This window comes from Lactuca virosa, chromosome 4, assembly GCF_052849685.1.
Source record: "Lactuca virosa cultivar CGN04683 chromosome 4, Lactuca_virosa_CGN04683_v6, whole genome shotgun sequence".
Classification (NCBI taxonomy): Eukaryota; Viridiplantae; Streptophyta; class Magnoliopsida; order Asterales; family Asteraceae; genus Lactuca; species Lactuca virosa.
The window spans coordinates 389,435,895-389,455,392 of record NC_136429.1 but is presented as its reverse complement, the minus strand read 5'-3'; the positions used below and the strand labels follow the sequence as shown (position 1 = coordinate 389,455,392).

The window sequence follows — 19,498 nt, the reverse complement described above, 5'->3', positions numbered from 1 at the left end:
CTATCATTTTTTGAGTTCCTACTTAATCATATATATATATATATATATATATATATATATATATATATATATATATATATATATATATAGAGAGAGAGAGAGAGAGAGAGAAAGAGAAATTATATTTTCATAGGTTCGGCTTTTATCGGTTTTTATGCTTCCTAAAACTGAAATCGAACCCAATATTTCGGTTTTAAAAAATCTCAAACCTAAATTGTTGGTTTCTATTGTGGTTTCGGTTTTGTCGGTTTTTTTCGGTTTTTTGGTTTCCGGCAATGGCGGATGCAGAAAAATGTATGAGGGGTCGCACAATTTTTTGAAGGATACACCATTAAAAAAACTCATTTTCGTCATAAAATTCATCACTAAAAGGGTTACATTGACATATTTACATTAAATTTACATTTATTACGAATTAATTTGATGAATTTCGATGGATTTGTGACGGAATTGTGGCGGATTTGTGACGGTTTTTGATTAATTTACATTAAATTTTGCACTTAACGGTAAAATTTGAAGGGTTGTCCGTGCCACCTTAGGACACCATGTAAATCCGCCCCTGGTTTCCTGGTTCGATTTTGGTTTTGGTCACCCCTATAAAATACTCCATTCAAACGGAACACACTTAAATATTTGTGACAATATTTTTGCTATTTTGCAATAACAATGATTACTGATGTAAAATTTATAATCATCTGATGATATATAAGAAAAAAAAAACTATATCATTTTATTACATACATCATCCAAATTACGTCATTTTTTTGGTTATGCGTTTAAGCCTTTTTTTTTTAAGGTATGTGACATTTTTATGTATATTGCACTATTTCAAGTATTGAGGGATCAAAGTGTAAAAAACAATATTTAAAGGTGCAAAGTGATTTATTCTCGAAACCCACAGACAAATAAAAACCCCAAACTTCATTTCAACAACCTCCACACACCCTCTCTCCTTCTTACCTCGATTCACAGAGACGAACGGGTTCTCCGATCATCCGCCGCTCCAACATGTGCTACGGTTCCCAGCGATTACCACCATCCGGAGACGAAGTTACTCCTCCGACTGTCAGGTCCCGGCCGCCGACCGATGTAAACACAGCGGTTGTGGAAAGTCTGAGATTACGATTGGCGGAGACCGAGGTACGGCTGCAGCAAGCTAGGGCACGAGAGGCGGAGCTCAGCAAAAAGCTTCGTGAGATGAAACGTTTCGTATCCGTCATGGAGATTCTTGAATCGTATCTTAAACGAAGATTTATGGATCAACAACATCAACTTGCTGTTCTTATCTCTCAATCTCCGGTATCCAAATAAATGTTCATTTCCTTAATTAAAAAAAACAGAAGTTTATGTTTCTATAATTAGGAATCAGTATACAATTCATGTATGTCAATTTGTGTATAATAATAGGTGAATTTGCACTCTTGTTTCTTTGTTAATGAATCTGATTACCGAATTTTGTAGATTATTGCTTTGATTTTGAATTTTTCAGTTGGTGGTTTAGAAAATCGTGATATTAAGAGCTTTTTGGTTCAATCTTGGTAGTGATTTGCTATAAAACATTTAGGAGACTTGAAATTTATGGTTTTAATCAGAAATTGGAGTTTGTTAGTTGTTACCTTCTCATCAAAGCTAAAAGATAATCCTAATGTTATATCTGACTAGAAGATATCAAAACTTATAATGAATTTTTTTTCAATTTCTTGGGAAAATATGAGGTTGGGATTAACATTCCACTATTTATGAACTCTTTTTAGTCTCCTCGCTTAAGCATATGAGGTTGGGATTAACACTACTTTATTGTTATAAACATCTTGGTATTGATTGTGTGGTATATATATGGTAGGGCAAGGATGCTGCCTACTTAGTTTTGCATGAGGAAAGTTTAATGCAGGCTCAGTTAGGCCCCCATTAGTTTTATAGTCCTGACATGACAGAACAACAATCCCATTAGTTTTGTAGTCCTGACGTGACAGAACAACGACCGAACAAGTTGTCCGGTTTATAATGTACATTGGACTTAGTTATGCAGACCTGACATGACAGAATAAGTTGTTTTGTTTATAATGTACATTGGATTGGACTAAGACTAATTTATATTGGACTAAGCTGTTTTGTTTATAATGTACATTGGATTGAGTTATGTAGGACTGACATGACATGACAAAACAAATTGTTTTGTTTATAATATACATTGGATTGGACTAAGACTAATTAACATTGAACTAAGTTGTTCTGTTTATAATGTATAATATACATTGGACTGGACTAGGACCAGGACCGGAGTTGTTGATGTTGAATGGCGGATGATAGCAATTAAATGCATCTATGCTACGTAGCGATAGGAATGAAATAGTATATGCTATTTCATGTTTAGCGATAGGCTATTAGAAAATTATATATGTTCTTTACGACATTACCTTAAACTATTATAGCAATTATAGTCCATTAAAGTGACTATTGACTATTGTAGCATTTATGATATACAAGTAGCAAAATAAATTATTAATTTAAGTGTAAATTAAGTGCCAAACATTAAATACATACGAGCACAGAAACATTTTAAAAAAAGGTTTATTTTCTTCTACTTGAATTAAACTCAAAATCAGCAAATACCCTGACGGGAAAGCTGAGAAATATTTGTGGACTTGTTTGCTTGATTTAGAAAAATTAATTATTAATTTGATTTTTTACACTTTTATGTGTTAATTTGTGTCTTTCAACTTAAGAATTGCTTTCATTGTATAGTAGCACCTTGGGCCGGACAAAACTAGATAAGCTTTTTAGGATTTATCGATAATGAGGACGAGAAAGACATTCACATCTTTTCTACAGATGAAAAATCAAAGATAGAGTTTTTAATTTTTATCTTACTTTGTTACACTTTTTTAGGATGTAATAAAAAAAATTTGTAATTTTTGCTTTGTTGACATTAGTTATGGTATATGTCATGTCATGTATTGTGCTATCATCATAAGCCTAAGATATATAGTGTTTTTGTGCGTTTGGTATGTATTTTATGAAAGACATAAATATCCTTTTGGCATTTTCGTGCGTCTAGTATGTATTGTGTAAAATACATAAATGTCTACCATTGAAAATAGCCCTAAAATGTTTGTTGGTGTTATGCACAAATGAAAATCTATTTGTTATTAATTGGAGTACATGTTAATTTCATTTTATCATGTTTTGATTTTTCAAGTACTTTTAGTAAGTTAAACGTGCAAAGAACGATTGGCAATTAGTTTGATGGAAATCTCCTTGTAGCGGTCGACTAAACAAAAGTACACATGTATATATATAAATTATGTGTAACAGATTGTCATCTATCAGACTTTTCAAATTTTTATAAAGATAAAATGATTCAAAGATCCTTCTATTTTTACATAGCTTAAAAATTAATATTAAGCCTTAAAAGTTTAATAGTTGCAAATGTCCTATCCCCCACATTGGTCACGCCTTGCCTCCTTGATTTGCTTTTTAGAGTTCGTTTTGGTTATTCCCTTGCGTTTTCAAATGTTCCTTATTTCAAAAAAAGTATGCAATAGTTTTCAGTTTTGAAAGAATTTGTTTTGCATATTTAGGTATTAGGTTTAAACCCGTGGAAACCACGGTTGACAAAGTAAAAATATATAGATTTTAAAATGGTTTTATGTAGAAAAGTCATGATTCTTTAATTTTACATGATAATCTAATATTTCCTGTCAAAATAAAAACAATGACGATTTCGCTAATCGGACAAAAAATTAAATAATCGGGATTTTTTCTTGTTCAAAAATTCATTTTTAGGACTTTATCAAAAAAGTTCCTAAAATATTGAAACTTTTTTTTGCATAAAACGCGATTTTAAAAATAGAAACATAACTTTGTTTGTCCAGTAAAATAAAATTTTATAACTTTTGAAAAAATTATGAATGTTGTAAATGTATCTTTTTTTTTTAATTTGATTAACATTGTCATTTGTAGGTATTTAGTAAGTATGAAAAAAATAACTTATACTTCAATACTAAGTCCTCTATAAATTTTTTTTTCCAATTATTGATATCCAAAAATATTCAACTAAAGAAAAACAAATAAAATATAATAGGATTTAAGAACAAAAATAACAATATTTAAATTCAATTAAAAAAAAAGTATTTGTGCTAAATCTGCAATTCTACTATTCTACTCACGTACACAAAATTTGCAACTAAACAAAAGCATTTTGTGTTAAATAATATAATGGGTAACTCTTTAATTCATTCTAAAGCCAAGTTGTTTCTTAAAATTTTAAATATAAGAAGAGACAGCAACACCTTGTATCAAATGCTCAAATCTTGCTATATTTGGTAGCAAATCAATTCCCACCAAATCTCCCCAAGAAATCCAGAAAACCCCATCAGTATAATGAATACATACATAACATTTCAAATTTTCCAATAAAAAACGGAAATTTTGAAAACTACACCGGTTTCAACGAAACATGTTTTCTAAATTTTTTATTGAAAACTGAAAATGAGAACTCAACTCTATTTTCTAAAAACATTTTCTTAGAAAATGAAAACAGTTTTCTACAACCAAACGCACCTTAAAGGTTCCATTTTCACATAAATACCCAAGTGTTGATCCATTAACACCTCGTTTACTTGAAAAGATTGCATGCATTTGACCTCGTTGACCGAATATCTGCTGAAGAGATAAGCTTTACTAAAACTTTATAACATTTTGTTTTTAAATATATTTTTTACATCAATTAAAAATTCAAAATATTATATTTGTTTACTAATAATTTAAATTGTATTAATGTTTGCAGGCTATAACAGATCCATATTTTTATAGTTTAGCTAATTTGGAAACTAAATCATCAAAATAACTGATTTCAAAACTTGAGTTTGAATTTGAAAGGAGTAGATTATCATAGAATGATGTTAGGGAGATCATTTATAGAGAGGTATGCTCATATTTGCCTTTCTTTTATTTAGCACGCATTTGCTCAAGGGTATTTTCGTCTTTTTCAAGTCACAGATCCTAGAGTATCACCCCCAGATACTGCAAGAGTACCTCCATGGCAAAAAACACATAAGCTTCATGTACCAAGGTCAGATTTCACAGATTTTCATAGAGATGTCAATTTTAAAGATTTTTAACTAGTTTCAATTGACTAAAAATACCATTTATCCTATTTCAATGGTATGAATCGATTTAAGCAGCAGTTTGCGGATCTTGAGGAGCAGGAGAGCAAGGAAGGAAGAAACACTCCACTTGAAGGCAATACACATTGTTGCCAAGGTAAGTTTCCAACTTTACCCCTCCCTCTAGAACAAAAAGGACCAAAAATACGGAAGTTATAAATAAAATAATTTAATATTGTTGTGTTTTTATCAAAGAGAGCATATCTGTTTTTCCAATATAAAAAGTTGTTGATGAAATGAATGGGTTTGAAAGGTGTACAAATGCTGCAATTGATCCAACTTTTCGAAGTCCACCAAGATCATCAGAAAGGTCAAAAAATGTTCAAAAGGATGCATCAAAAATATTTCAAACAACAATAAAAATGCAAGAAGCTTATCAAGAAGTTATACAATTAGTAATACATTAATACTACACCCAAATATATAGGACCCAACAACAGGAACTGTTACCCTTTTAGGATCATTTAAACTTTAAAAATTTGCAATGCTTCCCTTCCAAAATAACTTTTTGTTTCCAGAAAAAATAAATAACTTTTATAAAGAATCATCAATATAGTTTAAAAGTTTATAAAACTTATAAAGTTCTCTTTTATTGTCTTCAACAAACTATCAATGATTTTAAAAATAGTCTGCCAATGAGCAATCAACCACATTAGCTTGTGAATACCCTTTAACTAAACTTTCACACAATAGGCAAGGTCTCCGAAGGAATTTTCAAGTCTGGTTGTCTCCAAAGACAAATAACTTTAACTTTGATGGTGTAAGTATCTTTGTAGAGATCCTTTCCTTTAATTTCGAATCCATTAATCCGTTGTTAGAATAGAGAATTTGTTAAAAACATTGTATTTTCGTATTCAAATACGTATTCTTTGAATCCACACAGTCACATAAACATACAATCGAACACAGTCGCACTTTTTGATGTCGACCTTAGTACTGAAGTTGGAATTTTCTTGAATTCCTTGTTTTTTACATTGTAATTATAGTTTTGTGGATGTAACTGATAACTGTTTATATGAGTTTAGTGGTTCAAGTTATATCCCTAAAAGTTTTTAAAATCCAATTCATGCTGCAAATAAGAAAGAAATTAAGGTTTGAATCTTTAAAGTCTAATCCATGGTTCTCTTAAGCATTTTATCAAATATATGGTAGATGAAACTTACCTGTAAAAGAATGATAGATTTTTCAATTGAAAAGCAATTTTTATCCACATCTGATAAAAATATATGAGATGATAAAATCAAATTAGTAAAGAGAATTCAATGAATTTGACCTTGAAAATCAATTAACCTATACACATTAATCAAATTAAAGGTTACCTTTAGGGCTTGGAGGCTTCATGATATCAAGTCCGGAAGATGTTTTACTTAATTTGTGAGTCGTTCTCTTTTGACGAATTTCTTCCACCCGAGAATTCTTAAGCAAGATTGAGATAACGGGAGACGCCAAATAGCATTTGGTACTTACTTTTTCTTTATCGTTACCGGTTTAGTTCCTCTTCTTCTGATTGAACAAATTCTTGAAACCTACCCGCTACATTTTGAAAGAAACTTTACAAGTAAATCGGGAAATTGAGAATGATTTGGAATTCATTGTGTAAAAGAAGAGAAATTGATTGAATGGAGAAAAATCAGGCTTTTAAATGGGTATACAAAATATTTTGATTTCAAAATTTGAATCGAAAAGATAAACGGCGAGATTACAGGATCCAGATTAAGATTAAGAAGAAGGAATAGATCGAACAGCAAAAGCAAAAGGGTAAAATCGGTAGTTCAGTTTGATAATATGGGCGGGAAAAAAACTTGAGGGGAGGGCTAGCAAATGACACGTGAACTAAGCGTACTGTTTTATTATAGTAGAGGATTATTATAGTAGAGGATTAAATATTTTTCATTATAACAATTGTAAAATGTTGGTCGGATTAACTTACTAGTTGACTTTATCGTGTTAAAGGGTTTTTTTTAGGTTTATAGTTAATAGTTAAAGATTTTATTAAATTATACATTAAGTCAACATTTATATCGTTTTAGACAAAGGGTACAAATGTATTTGATTGTTTTAGCATAAATTTAAAAATACCACATCATATTTTATTTATAATAAGTGGATTTAACCCACTTTTTTTGTCGTTTATCAAAATGATATTTTAGTTCTAAGAGGGTGTTTGGATAAATTAGTTTATAGCTTATTAGCTTATTGCGGTGTGAAAAAACAGTTTTTGTAAAAGTGTTTGGATTAGCTTATAGTAGTGGGGATAAGCGATAAGCTGATAAACATTTTTAAGTGTTTGGCAAACAAAACAGCTTATATGAGTAAAATGACCAAAAATGACTTCCTCTTATATGTTGACATATTTTTCTTATTAAAACAAAACAGTTTTGTTTTTGAAATAATAATAATAATTTTCTTATCATAAGAACTAAAAAAACATATATCACACTATTTTTACACTTATTTTTTAATTGACCAATACATCTTTCGAAATAATCAAGAAACATGAGACCATAATTTTCTTATCCATAAGAACTAAAAAAAACATTTATCATGCAAACGTATATTAGACCACAAATTTCATTCCAAATCCATATTATCCATCACTCACAGTTATAACCCATTCCATATTATCCAAAATAGTTTCATGCTACTACATTAAACCATAAAATGAAAATACTAAAGAGTTTCAAAACAAATCATACGTCATTGCGTGCACGAGTGTTTAACTTGAAGAAAATCTGTCCCGTAAGCATATCGCGTACTCACTCATACGCATATCGTCATTTCTACGTTGTGCACTTGATACTTCGTCATGTGGCTCAATACCATCATCGGGTTATTCATCATTGCGCGGAATATAATATTCTTCTTGCGCTATTTGAAATACTGCATCACCACTACCGCTCATTCTAATGTAATTGTGTAACGACGTAAATTTTCAACCAAATTTTCATTTTTAAAAACACAATAAACCACATGTCACATTTTCTTAAAACTCACAAGTAACAAATTATCAACACATTTTAAAAATCATTTATCACAAATCCAGGATCCTCCAAAGACATATCTCTAACTCGGATGTGTGTACAATCAAGCCGGCGCCTTCCCGCGATCCTGATAAGAACCTGAAACACATAACACATAACACGGTAAACACGAAGCTTGATGAGTTCCCCAAAATACCACACACAAAATAATTAGCCACTCGAGGCTACAGCTCTGCAAGACCCTCCGGTCAGTGTGTCTTAGTGGGACCCTCCAATCACACGGCTCGTTGGACCCTCTGGTCCGGTCTCTATGAGGACTCTCTGGTCTCACTGCTCGTTGGACCCTTCGGTCCGGTCTCAGTGAGGACCTTCCGGTCTCATGGCTCGTTGGACCCTCTGGTCCGGTCTGTAAAGCTCCGCATAGCATAAATCACAAAGACATAATGCACAACATAAAACATAAGGTAGGATAACATAATACTCAATGTAAGCACATAAGACCCTCCGGTCACACATAAGTACCACTCTAGGTAAAGTATAGTGAGAAGACTCACCTTGCAAGTAGGTGAGCAAATAACCTCGCGCTCAGATCTCGAACTAGCCTCCGCCTAACACAAGGATGAACATCTCTAATTAATACTCTTTTCACGACTCAGATAACCGAAGGCTATTCTTTCTCTCTCTAACTCTTTGAAGTGGGTAAAAGACCATTTTACCCCTCCATGGTCTCTATTACTCATGTTGACCAAAACCCCAAAGTCAATAGAAGTCAAACTCGAGTCAACAGTCCATGTTTGACCCGACTCGCCGAGTGCACCCTTATGACTCGTCGAGTCCCATCGTTTTCCACATAAATCTCGTGAAGGTTGACTCAGCTCGTCGAGTTGACTCCCAACTCCCCGAGTGATCGCATGATTCAGCTCTACGGGACAAACCCTAATCAACTCGTCGAGTCGGCTCATTGACTCGGCGAGTTCATTTAGACCCAAAGCTCATTCAGACGATTTAAAACAGATCTATCACTCCAAACACTAGATCTGTCCTCTCAAGGCTCAATAGTCACGTAAAGCTTCAATCTTTACGTTCATGCATGATGTTATTGCTCCAAAATGCTAATACATGCCCTTCATGAATGATTAAGCCCAAAAACCCTCATGTGGATGAATAAAGCTGGGACACCTAGACTCTAAGGACCTCACAAGGTCCAGATATGAGGTCTAGACTTCTTAATAACTCATGCTACTCAAAAACCCAAACAAAAGATGGCAAAAAGCCCTAAAACTCCATAGATATGAGATCTATCCAAAATAAGAAGAAAGGTAAAGACTTCTTACTTTTCTCAGGAACTCTGGACGGGAAATCATTGGATCCAACAGCCTCACCTCCAACTCCCTGCTTGATAACCTCCTCCTCTTCCTCAAATGACGCACAAGAACCACAATATGAGCTTCTCTCTCACTCTCTAGCTCCATTAGCATTTAGGGTTTGCTCTCAGGGGAAGGTAGTCGCAAATGAGGCTATAAGTGCCTTTAAATAGGTCCCAAACCCGGGAAATTAGGGTTTCTCTGCCCAGTACCTACTCGGAGAGTCCCTCCTCTGACTCGTCGAGTCCACTCATTAAATCCATGCGAGCAACTCGACTCGACTCGGCGAGTTGGACCCTCAACTCGTCGAGTCTCTCCTTCAACCTCAAGATTAACATACACAATAATATCCATGAAAAATTCGAATGTTACAAATTGTGAATCGCCATTGAATCTAGCACAATTTTCATTTGGGTCTCGAAGTCGAAATTTACATGCATATCTCTTATTAACACCCATCGAGACTTCCAGACTCCAAAAGTTCGTTCAATTACATTGCGAAGTGACGAATGATAATAGTTAAAATTTTCTTTGAAGCCTTTTGGTTCCCGCACGGCACGAGTCAATAGTAACCCTTTGGCAGCAAGCTCACATAAAAGAAGCGTTTGAATCTCTTCATTTTCTTCAATTTCATCACTTGAGTCATCATTGTCATATGAGTCGTCACTTTCATAGTCACTGGCCATGATTCAACACTAACATGAAATAACCTGTTAGTAATGGAAAAGGAAACAAGAGTAAGATGGAAATTTACCACCTACTAGATAAAGTCATGGCAAAATCGTGGAAAAGGAAACAAGGGCAAAATCATGGGGCAAGGGAAAAATTGACCACAAAACAAACATGAAACGGAATTACATTAAAACAAACAAAAAACAACCGTTTAAAGTCAACCTAATAGATAAAAGGATAAGTCTAAAACATGACAACTGTTTAAAGTCAACCTAATAGATAAAAGGATAAGTCTAACACATGACATAAAAGTAGAGTATGTCTTCAACTACTTCTCTTTCTCAATAAGCCTCTTGAGAAACTCCATCTTTGTTTCATCAGTCTTTGGAACAACAAAATTCTGACGAGCTGGCTTCTTTAGAAAGACCTCTAATGCTTCCAAATATCCTATTGAGCCTTCTTCAAAACCCGGGAAAGTAGACATAATTGCCATTCAATCTTCTGTTGTCGGTGAGTGTGTGGTTTGTCTTGAGGTCTGAGTGCTCCTTGTTAACAAAACATCAAAAACAGTGTCCAGTTTTTCTTCATATGACGAGCTTACCATACTTTTTCCGTCACTTTTTCCTTCAAATTTTCTTTTGTTTTCACGCCTAGGAGTTAACTTCTTTCCCCTCCTTTTCTTACTAGAACTATCATATGTGAGAAAAGGATCAACGTCATCAAATAAGAGGACTGCGTCACTAGCTTCTTTTCCATCTGTAATATCCACAAATTGTACATCATCCGGAGTGCTACTGTCGCCAAATTCGGAAGCTACCTTAGCCTCGTCTTCAACAGCTACGGTATCCCGAAATAAAGCCTCGTAATATGTCTCATATACCTCCAAATTCTTATCCTTAAACTTAGCATACTCTTTATCTTCCTATAGGTACAAAATGAGAATGTCACGAAAAACACAATACAAATAATAAATTGCTAGATAAATAATTATTACCTTTGTCTTCTCATCCCACCATTCCTTTGATGGTGAGATTATATTTCTCACGGGATCAATTGAAATTCTCATTTCTAGTCTTGTTAAACGGTCATAATATTTGAACTCTTTCCGCATAATGTCCCATTTGTTTTTCATTTGATTTCTGTCCAAATCTCTACCTGTTCGTTCCAAAAGCCTCTTATATATATATTGGCACACGGTCTTATTGAAATAAGTACCTGGTCTATTCCCGTTTTTTAGCTCGTTCATACATTTCTCAAGAAACACCTTGAATGTATGAGGATCCCAATTAAATCTATTTGTAACTTTCAGTTTGGGTGTATCAATACCTACATCATGAACATTGACAGTGTCCATTACCTATATTGAATCATGGTAATGAATGAAGAAAATTTTGAATTTTCACCCTAATGTTGTATCAAAACACGCAGAGGAATTTGTAGATGCAAACAAGAATCACTAGCATCCAAAGAAGCTGGCTGTTGACTTGGTTCTTCAGTCACTTCCCGAGTCGTATGGTCAGTTTGTTAAAGACTACTATATGACAGATCACGACGTGACCCTTATTGATCTTACATATTTGCTAATTGTTGCTGAATCGGCAATGATTTGGTGCACTGGTCAAGCAAATTTGATTGGAAGATCTGCTTCCCAAACTTCCATGGACATTGACAATGGAAACATTGGAAGTCCAGAAAAGTCTTCTCTTCCCAATGGAAAGGGATCGGCCATGGTCAAACCATTTGACCAAATGGTAAAGAGAAAGGCTAAGTCTGAGATTGTTCCATGTGCCATTCCAAAAGACTCTGTTTGCTTCTACTACCAAGAGAAGGGGCATTGGTTGCGAAGCTGCCGTATCTACTTGAAGGACCACAAGGATGGTAAAGTTAAAATGTTTGACTCTACTTCAGGTAAGTCCACTGTCTAACTCTATTAAGTTTCTATTTGTAGATTCTTAATACATGATGTGATAAGATTGCATTTTGATGTTTTGTAGGATCGAAGAAAAGAAAGGAAGCTTAAAGGAAGAGTAAGCAGAGTCTGATCGCGAAGAGATGGTTTTCGATCACATGGTTCGATGATCAGATTTTTGAGTTGCTACATAGGAGTTATGTTAGATTGCTTAGAAATATTTAGGAACATAGTTTTCATATGTAATTGCATTGTAAGGAAAAGTTTTCCCCCAATTTTTATAAATAAAAGAAAATTTTGTTTTTTTATCTTATTTTATATTTCCTTACAATCGCATTTGTGAAAATTTGGTGTTTATATATTATTAACAATATTGTGAATGGATTTGATTCTTTCATTTGTGGTAGTGTCAGAAATTTACCAAATAAGGAAAGATTCCCATCAACCAAGTTTCAATCGGACAGAAATTTGGAATCATGCAACTTGTATAGTATGATGAATGAGAACCTTCATCATTGGGAAATTAAGACTAATTCGTTATTCACATGTATATGTGAGTCAAGTGAAGGACTAAGGGATCTAGTACACATCATTGTGCACTGGTCAGGTCCACAACAAAGAACAATAAGACTATTCGTTATGATTTACTAAAATTTTGGTAAATATGGTTATGCTTACAAGATTAAGTGTGATTCTGAATCATTGAAAAAGTTTCAATGTATAGCAGAACGAATAAAAAGAATCAAATAGGCAGAAAGATTAAAAGTTTCTCCAATCTGAAAGGAAAGCAGAATACTTTAGTATCATGTTTTATGATCATCTTAATGATTATGAAAACCATATCACAATTGATCATCTAAGGACACCTTAGTGCATTTGTATGACTAAGAAGAGGAATCGGGAATTGTTGAAATGGTTAAATCAACTAAGGTGAGTCATACTTCGTTCCAAAATCGAGTCTTAGAGTTATTCTCCAAGATTATGACTTGAGTGAGATATCTTAAGTAGGTTATAACACATTCAAATTGGTAGTTGTGATGTTTTGGATAAAACAAAGACCAACTAAGACCAATCGTGTGAAGTGTTATTCTTGATAAGAATCCGCACTAACTCTTGAATATTTGTTTGTCAAGGAATGTTTCCTTACAAGAGCATCTTATATGTCAAGAGGACAGTAGGAGTCTTAAAGATCTTGAATAGTTTCAAGAACTAATCAAGAATAAAACCTATTGTTTATCACTAGCACACGACTTGAGGTTTGTAACCTATCGTGTTGACATATTCTTGTTTCTATGCCCATTCCAGTTAAAGATGATTATGCATGTGAGTTGTATGAGTTCACAATTGATTGCATAAGGCAAAGCACCTTGATCAGTGAAAGTTCATTGATCAGTAAGGGTGATCTGCTCAACAACTTGGAAGACATGGTAGGCCCTTGTGCTTCCAAGTGGCAATAAATTAAGATTGAACAAGTTCAGTCCATATGAGTTTGAATTTGTCATAGACCTTATCCTATGATAATGGTTAGAAATAACAAATTCACATGGATCAGAACACATACACCATAAAATCTAAGTGACATAAGGTTTCTCTCCATTTCATGAAAATGAGCGTGAGGAAACACTTTCACTAAGAAGATTTTGAGGAGATAGCAGTTGTGTTAATTGCATTCTCAAATTCGATTATGATTACAGCATCCCTTTTCATAGTTCGAATTATGAGAAATGGCAAATAATCCGGACATTCAGAACTTATTTCTGTAAGTTCTGAAATAGTTTGGACACACATATGAGCTTTCTAATAAAAGGTGTATGAGCTTAGATAAAGGCTTATTGAAGCATGTCGTATCAGAAATCTGAACTTTGGTAAGAAAGTCAAAAGTATTGATTTCTACAAGTCCAGCTGATTTTTAGGTACATGTCAAAGCTAGTGGGAGCATAAGTGTTATGCTAGTAAGATAATAATTATTATGCTAGTGGGAGCATATTTATTATGGTAAGTGTTGCGAGTTAGCAATGTTAATTATAGAAAACAAAAGTTACAATTAGCAAAGTTGCAGAGTTTGAAAAGTTTTTTGCTATAATTAAGGGAGAGGAACTCATACTTCATTTCAAATATTAAAGCTTAGATTGAGATTTTAATCAAACTTAGTCATGCATATATATATATATATATATATATATATATATATATATATATATATATATATATATATATATATATATATATATATATATATATATATGAATGTCAAGTTGAAATGTTTCAACATTGCAAATCTATATATGGAAATATTATAGCAAAAGACTCACGTCTTTGTGTAAGACATTATGAATCGTGTCCCATATGCTTCGGATATAGGATCGATTGCATATGCTATAATATTCACGTGTTCTAATTTTCTAAATGCCTAGGGCATTAAGAGGGAAAAAGGACTAGAACCGGATATGACTAAAGTGGTTCAACAACTGTCAAGGACAATCTAAGGTTCGCTAAGGATTGGTTGCCTAAGGACAACTGGAAGTATAAGTAATGGATGGACCATATTGACATTATTATGAATAAACATAATTCTATTAATAATGCATTGCCATATGGAAAATATGGAAATGTTTTCATAATGGGAGTTGGATATTAAGAATCTATGTGTAGGTTAGAAAATTTTATGCAAGAAGGATGTTCAAAGGAATGTACTTTGAATTTGAGACTTCGCTTCCTTGGAATTGTTTTGTTATCAATCTCCAGTGGAAAGTTTTGTAATATTGTTGGCAAAGTCTTTGTGACTTTGGTACCTCGACATTACAAAAGTTACATTGCATTATAGTTTAGAAGCTAACACATTCTAGCAGTGACAAGAAGTTGGTATTCTTACACTTGCAATAAGGATTTGGATTTATGAAATGAGCATCAATGAAATGTTTTCAATTGATCTATTTCACAAAGTAAGGACCATAGACAAACATAGTATGTGTGACAACCCGAAATTTTCATTTGTATAATTTCTACAGTGAAACACTTCAAATATTAGTCAAAAACATTTCATTACATTTTTGGCCGGATTTAAGTCCGTTGGGTGTTTTATTTTATTTTTCGTCAAACGATTAAATAAAAAGAAGTGACGTTATTAGCGATGTGTAGCAAACAAAACAATAAACACCTTAGTTAGGTGTTTACGGCCAAACAAGGGGTGTTTGGGACGTAAACACCATTTTCCCAAGACTCATGCATATAGCATGAGTTTACACATCTTTTCCTCATTCTCCACCTCCCACCTCAAGAACACAAGGCTTTTCTCTCAAGTATCATAAGTCCATTCTTCCAAATCCGCCAAAAGTGTAAGTTTTCCTTCCTAAATTCATTCATACAACACTTAATCTAGTGTTTATACATCATTTCATCCATGGATTCTTGGTTTTTACATAGATCTTCAAGTATTCTTCAAAACACCAAGAACACCAAGAACACACACTAGTGTTCTTGGGTCCTAAACACTCTTACAAGCTTCCTATAAGTAAGTATACTCTTCCTAACTAGTTATTTGCTTAGTGTGCTTACAAATCCATGGAATGAACACCAAAAATCCCCAAGAACATGTGTTTACGGTTTGGGGATCTCCCAAAACCATAAACACCCCCAAAGGGTGTTTTGATGCCCCTAACACCTTCTAATGCTTGGATAAGAGGCTAAGAACTTACATGCATGAACTAAGAACCACAAAACACGAAAAGAATGAAGTGGCCAAGGGTTTACGGCCGTAAACTCTAGGGTTTACGACCGTAAACTCCCAAGGAGTGGTCCAAGGACCGTAAACTCCAAGGGAGTGCCATTTCGAGCCCTAACCACTTCCTAAGCCTTTGATTCAACCCTAGGACACTTCTTTGTGAAACATGAGACCTTGAAACACCCAAATGCACCATTCCCATGAGTTTACGGCCGTAAACTCATGGGGGAATGGTCCATCAACCGTAAACTCATATAGGGTGACCATTTGAAGTGTAAACTCCATAGTGAGGCCATACACTCCTTAGAAGCAACCCTTAGCACTCCTAGCACTTGAAACAAAGTGTTTTCATGAATTAGAGTGTCTTTACTTACTTAATTAGTGATTAATTAACTAATTAGATACATTTATGTATCACTACATGTTACATAGGATCCGTGTGTGTGTTCAAGTCCTCACTTGACACCTAGCATCCTACCCGGCACTTCCATCAAATCCACTCACTACAGGTGAGTTCATACCCCTAAATCAACCTTTTAAATGAATTTTAAATGCTTTTATGGGGGGGAATACAAGTTGAACTATTATAGTTATTGTATCAATCACATGTGATTAATAATTAGAACAGACTACATAATTTATTGCTACTTTCAGATTTCCATCAAGCTTTGGGTTTTCCAGTGTTTCAAACCTTTTATCAAATTCTTTAAATGCTAAAACTGTTTTCAAACTCTTTTAAACTTGTTTTATCTTCAAAACCATATCTATACTAATATATTTATATAAGTAAGTCTTGAAGGACTTAGGGCTGATAGCTCACCTTACTTCATGTTCCTTGTTTGGTTGTGGACTTAGGGTATTCTGTTATTTGTCCGACTGTCATTGAATTCTTAGTTATATATCATATATATTTGTGTTGGATATAAAAGTCTTCACTTCAGTTCAGTACCTTTGTGTATCAAAGGCATGCAACCAACCTTACTATTTAACTATAATAGGTATAGTTAAGGAATATTACTCATTACTCCTATTACAATGACATCTACCCGAGTCAGTATAGCTATGAGTCAATACATGATAAATACTATACAAAGAGAATACTATATGCTATCTAAGAGAACACTCTATACATTATACCAGAAAATATATTATACAATATACAAGAGAATATACGAAAACAGAATGTGACATACTACTTCTCGATATGACACTTCATTGTGCTATCACCGTGTAACCAGAGTCTCCTGGAGGGAGAGCGGGCATTATGTGTATAAATCTATACGGGACAGACACTCCCACATCCCGACTACTAGCTACAGTCCGAGCCGACTAGGCCCAGGGGTGACAAAATGTCACCATACTACGTGTGACCTGGAGGGTCATCAGTTATTCGATCGTCAATCAGCATGGTTACATACGAGTTCACATTCAGACCTTTAATTAACACTTTAAGAATTAAAGGCAAAACAGACTCCCCGAGGTGTATTGTACATTTAATACCACCTGGAGTCTGCATTTTCATTACATTCAGCCGGCAGTGACACTGCTGGGGTAAAACATTATTTTCCCATTTCTTTACATTAATGAGGTCAAAAACTATATTTTTATAATAATAGTTTCACTGGGAAAATCTCCACATTTATGAAAGAACAAATATACAAACAATTGAGTCTTGGTAGAAGGCTACTTTTTACTGGAAAACATAGGGTTTTCTAGGGAGTATACTATTTTCAAACATTTAACCAGATATTATACAACCTTGTTGTCAACATTTTTATACAAGCAATGACACTAAATACTTATGAACTCACCAGCTTTATGCTGATACTCGCTTTCAAAATAACTTGTATTCTCAGGTCATCAGTAGGCAGGTACAGATGCAGCTTTTGAGAAGATGGAGCATATACCAGACTCCTATTTATTTTGATTATACTTTTGGTGTCTAGCAAACTGTACAAAACACGCTTGTATTATAATTATTATATTAATGAAATGGATGTTGTTGCTTGTCGTTACTATTATGCATTGTTATGATACTGTACATGACGTCCTCCACCCCAGAACGTATTCCGCCGTTCTCGGTTTTGGGGTGTGACAGATTGGTAGCAGAGCATTGTTTATAGTGAATCAAGTATATCAACCCATAAAAGATATACGAACTATAAACACATCGGGATTAAAACACTCTGACCAAGAATATATACTTTTAAATAATAATATATTTAACTAAGTATATATATACATCCATTCATACAAAGGGTCAGTATCATACTAGAACAGAACAAAAGTATTAAGATTGTGGAACAGCACAACTAGGCTTAGAGACATATAGTCAAATCTAGGTGAATGTAGCCTGATCAACTACATTTTCCAAGGAGTGACTAGCATGTGCCTAAGAATGGTTGTGGTGTTGCCGCAAGTCTAAAAACTTACCAACACTACTACAAGAGCATTAGAACAAGAATACTATAGGAGTATTCTGCATTACTATGAATTACATATGTGAGAACTAAAAAGGTCTTTACTAGTAGGGCGATAGTTGCTAAGTGGATACGCTAAGGTTACATGCAACTAGGATGCTATAGACTCAGAATCTGTGACCTTTGCTTTACTTCATGTTCCTTGTTTGGTTGTGGATTTAGAGTTAGGGTCACTTATTCGAAGGTCTATCTCGCCTTAATTACATGTAATTAGTATGCACTATTCAAGTATCGAAGTAACTGGTAAAGATCATCTTATAAGTATCTTAGATTAATACGCCTATTAACTATTCTTTCCCTATTCTCGCATAGATAGCATGGTTGGCTTCCACCTTCCCGGTGATCCGTATTATCCGAACCAAGGCATTGGAGGATGGCTTGATGAAGAGCCAGAAGATGATCACCCAATCCCTTTGGATGATCACCGTGCAGAAGGATTTTCGGATAGCTCCGACTCCGAACCAGAAGTCAACAACCTACCCCCAGTAGCTCCAAACCCCAACCCCCGTCCGACATTTCAAGGTCCCACTCCCATGTGGGCAACAACCTTGAATCGATGGAGTGATGAACAGGGTCAGCCTTTACCTTTCAACGGAGACCGAAGCTTTTACAACATAAGCGAGGGAGGTTCAGCTGACTGAGTCTTGCCCATCATGGTCCGTAGGATTGCTAGGAACGTCGAACAAAGTCATGCAGCCATCAGCAGAGTTGTGGAAATTGACGCCAACTCTAACCTTAATGCTGTCCGTATCCGCCAACTCGAAGAAGCTACAGATAGGACTAGGATGGCCAATGAGGCTCTGCAGCAACAACTAGCTGCATCCCGAGCTGAAGTCATGGAACTCCGAGTGCATCAGAGGGCGCATGAGCGACATCTTCAGGAAGTTGTACGCCAACTGGCTGGTCTTAGGGTTGGCCCAAGGGTTACCCGTCGCCAGTAGGAGATGTCAACTCATCCTTCTCTTTTAAGGAATAGCCTTTTCTTTTCTATGCTCGGTAGAGCGCTTGTCTGTAAACATTCCTAACTTTGAAAATACTCTAACTAGGCTTCTAAACTGCCAACATTTTCCCTTATGGTTTGATGTAAGACCTATTGTTAGGTCATTTTCCCGAACTCATTTTACATCATTAATACCAGTAACATTGGCAGTTGACTACTATATGGGAAAGTCTATACTCTTATGTTTCCCTACTCTATTTGTT

General features: G+C 34.4%; 1 protein-coding gene across 1 annotated transcript; it reads left to right on the top strand.

Moving 5' to 3' along the window:
* Positions 1–918: 918 nt before the first annotated feature.
* On the top strand, positions 919–1,460 carry LOC145169026 (protein SKIP34). The gene has a single exon (XM_079087622.1). It carries the CDS (start codon positions 1,009–1,011, stop codon positions 1,309–1,311), a length of 303 nt encoding a protein of 100 aa, XP_078943748.1. The 5' UTR covers positions 919–1,008; the 3' UTR covers positions 1,312–1,460.
* Positions 1,461–19,498: the final 18,038 nt, after the last annotated feature.

Excerpts from the sequence above, each read along its gene's own strand:
- LOC145169026 (XM_079087622.1), top strand. The coding sequence starts at position 1,009 with ATGTGCTACGGTTCCCAGCGATTACCACCATCCGGAGACGAAGTTACT.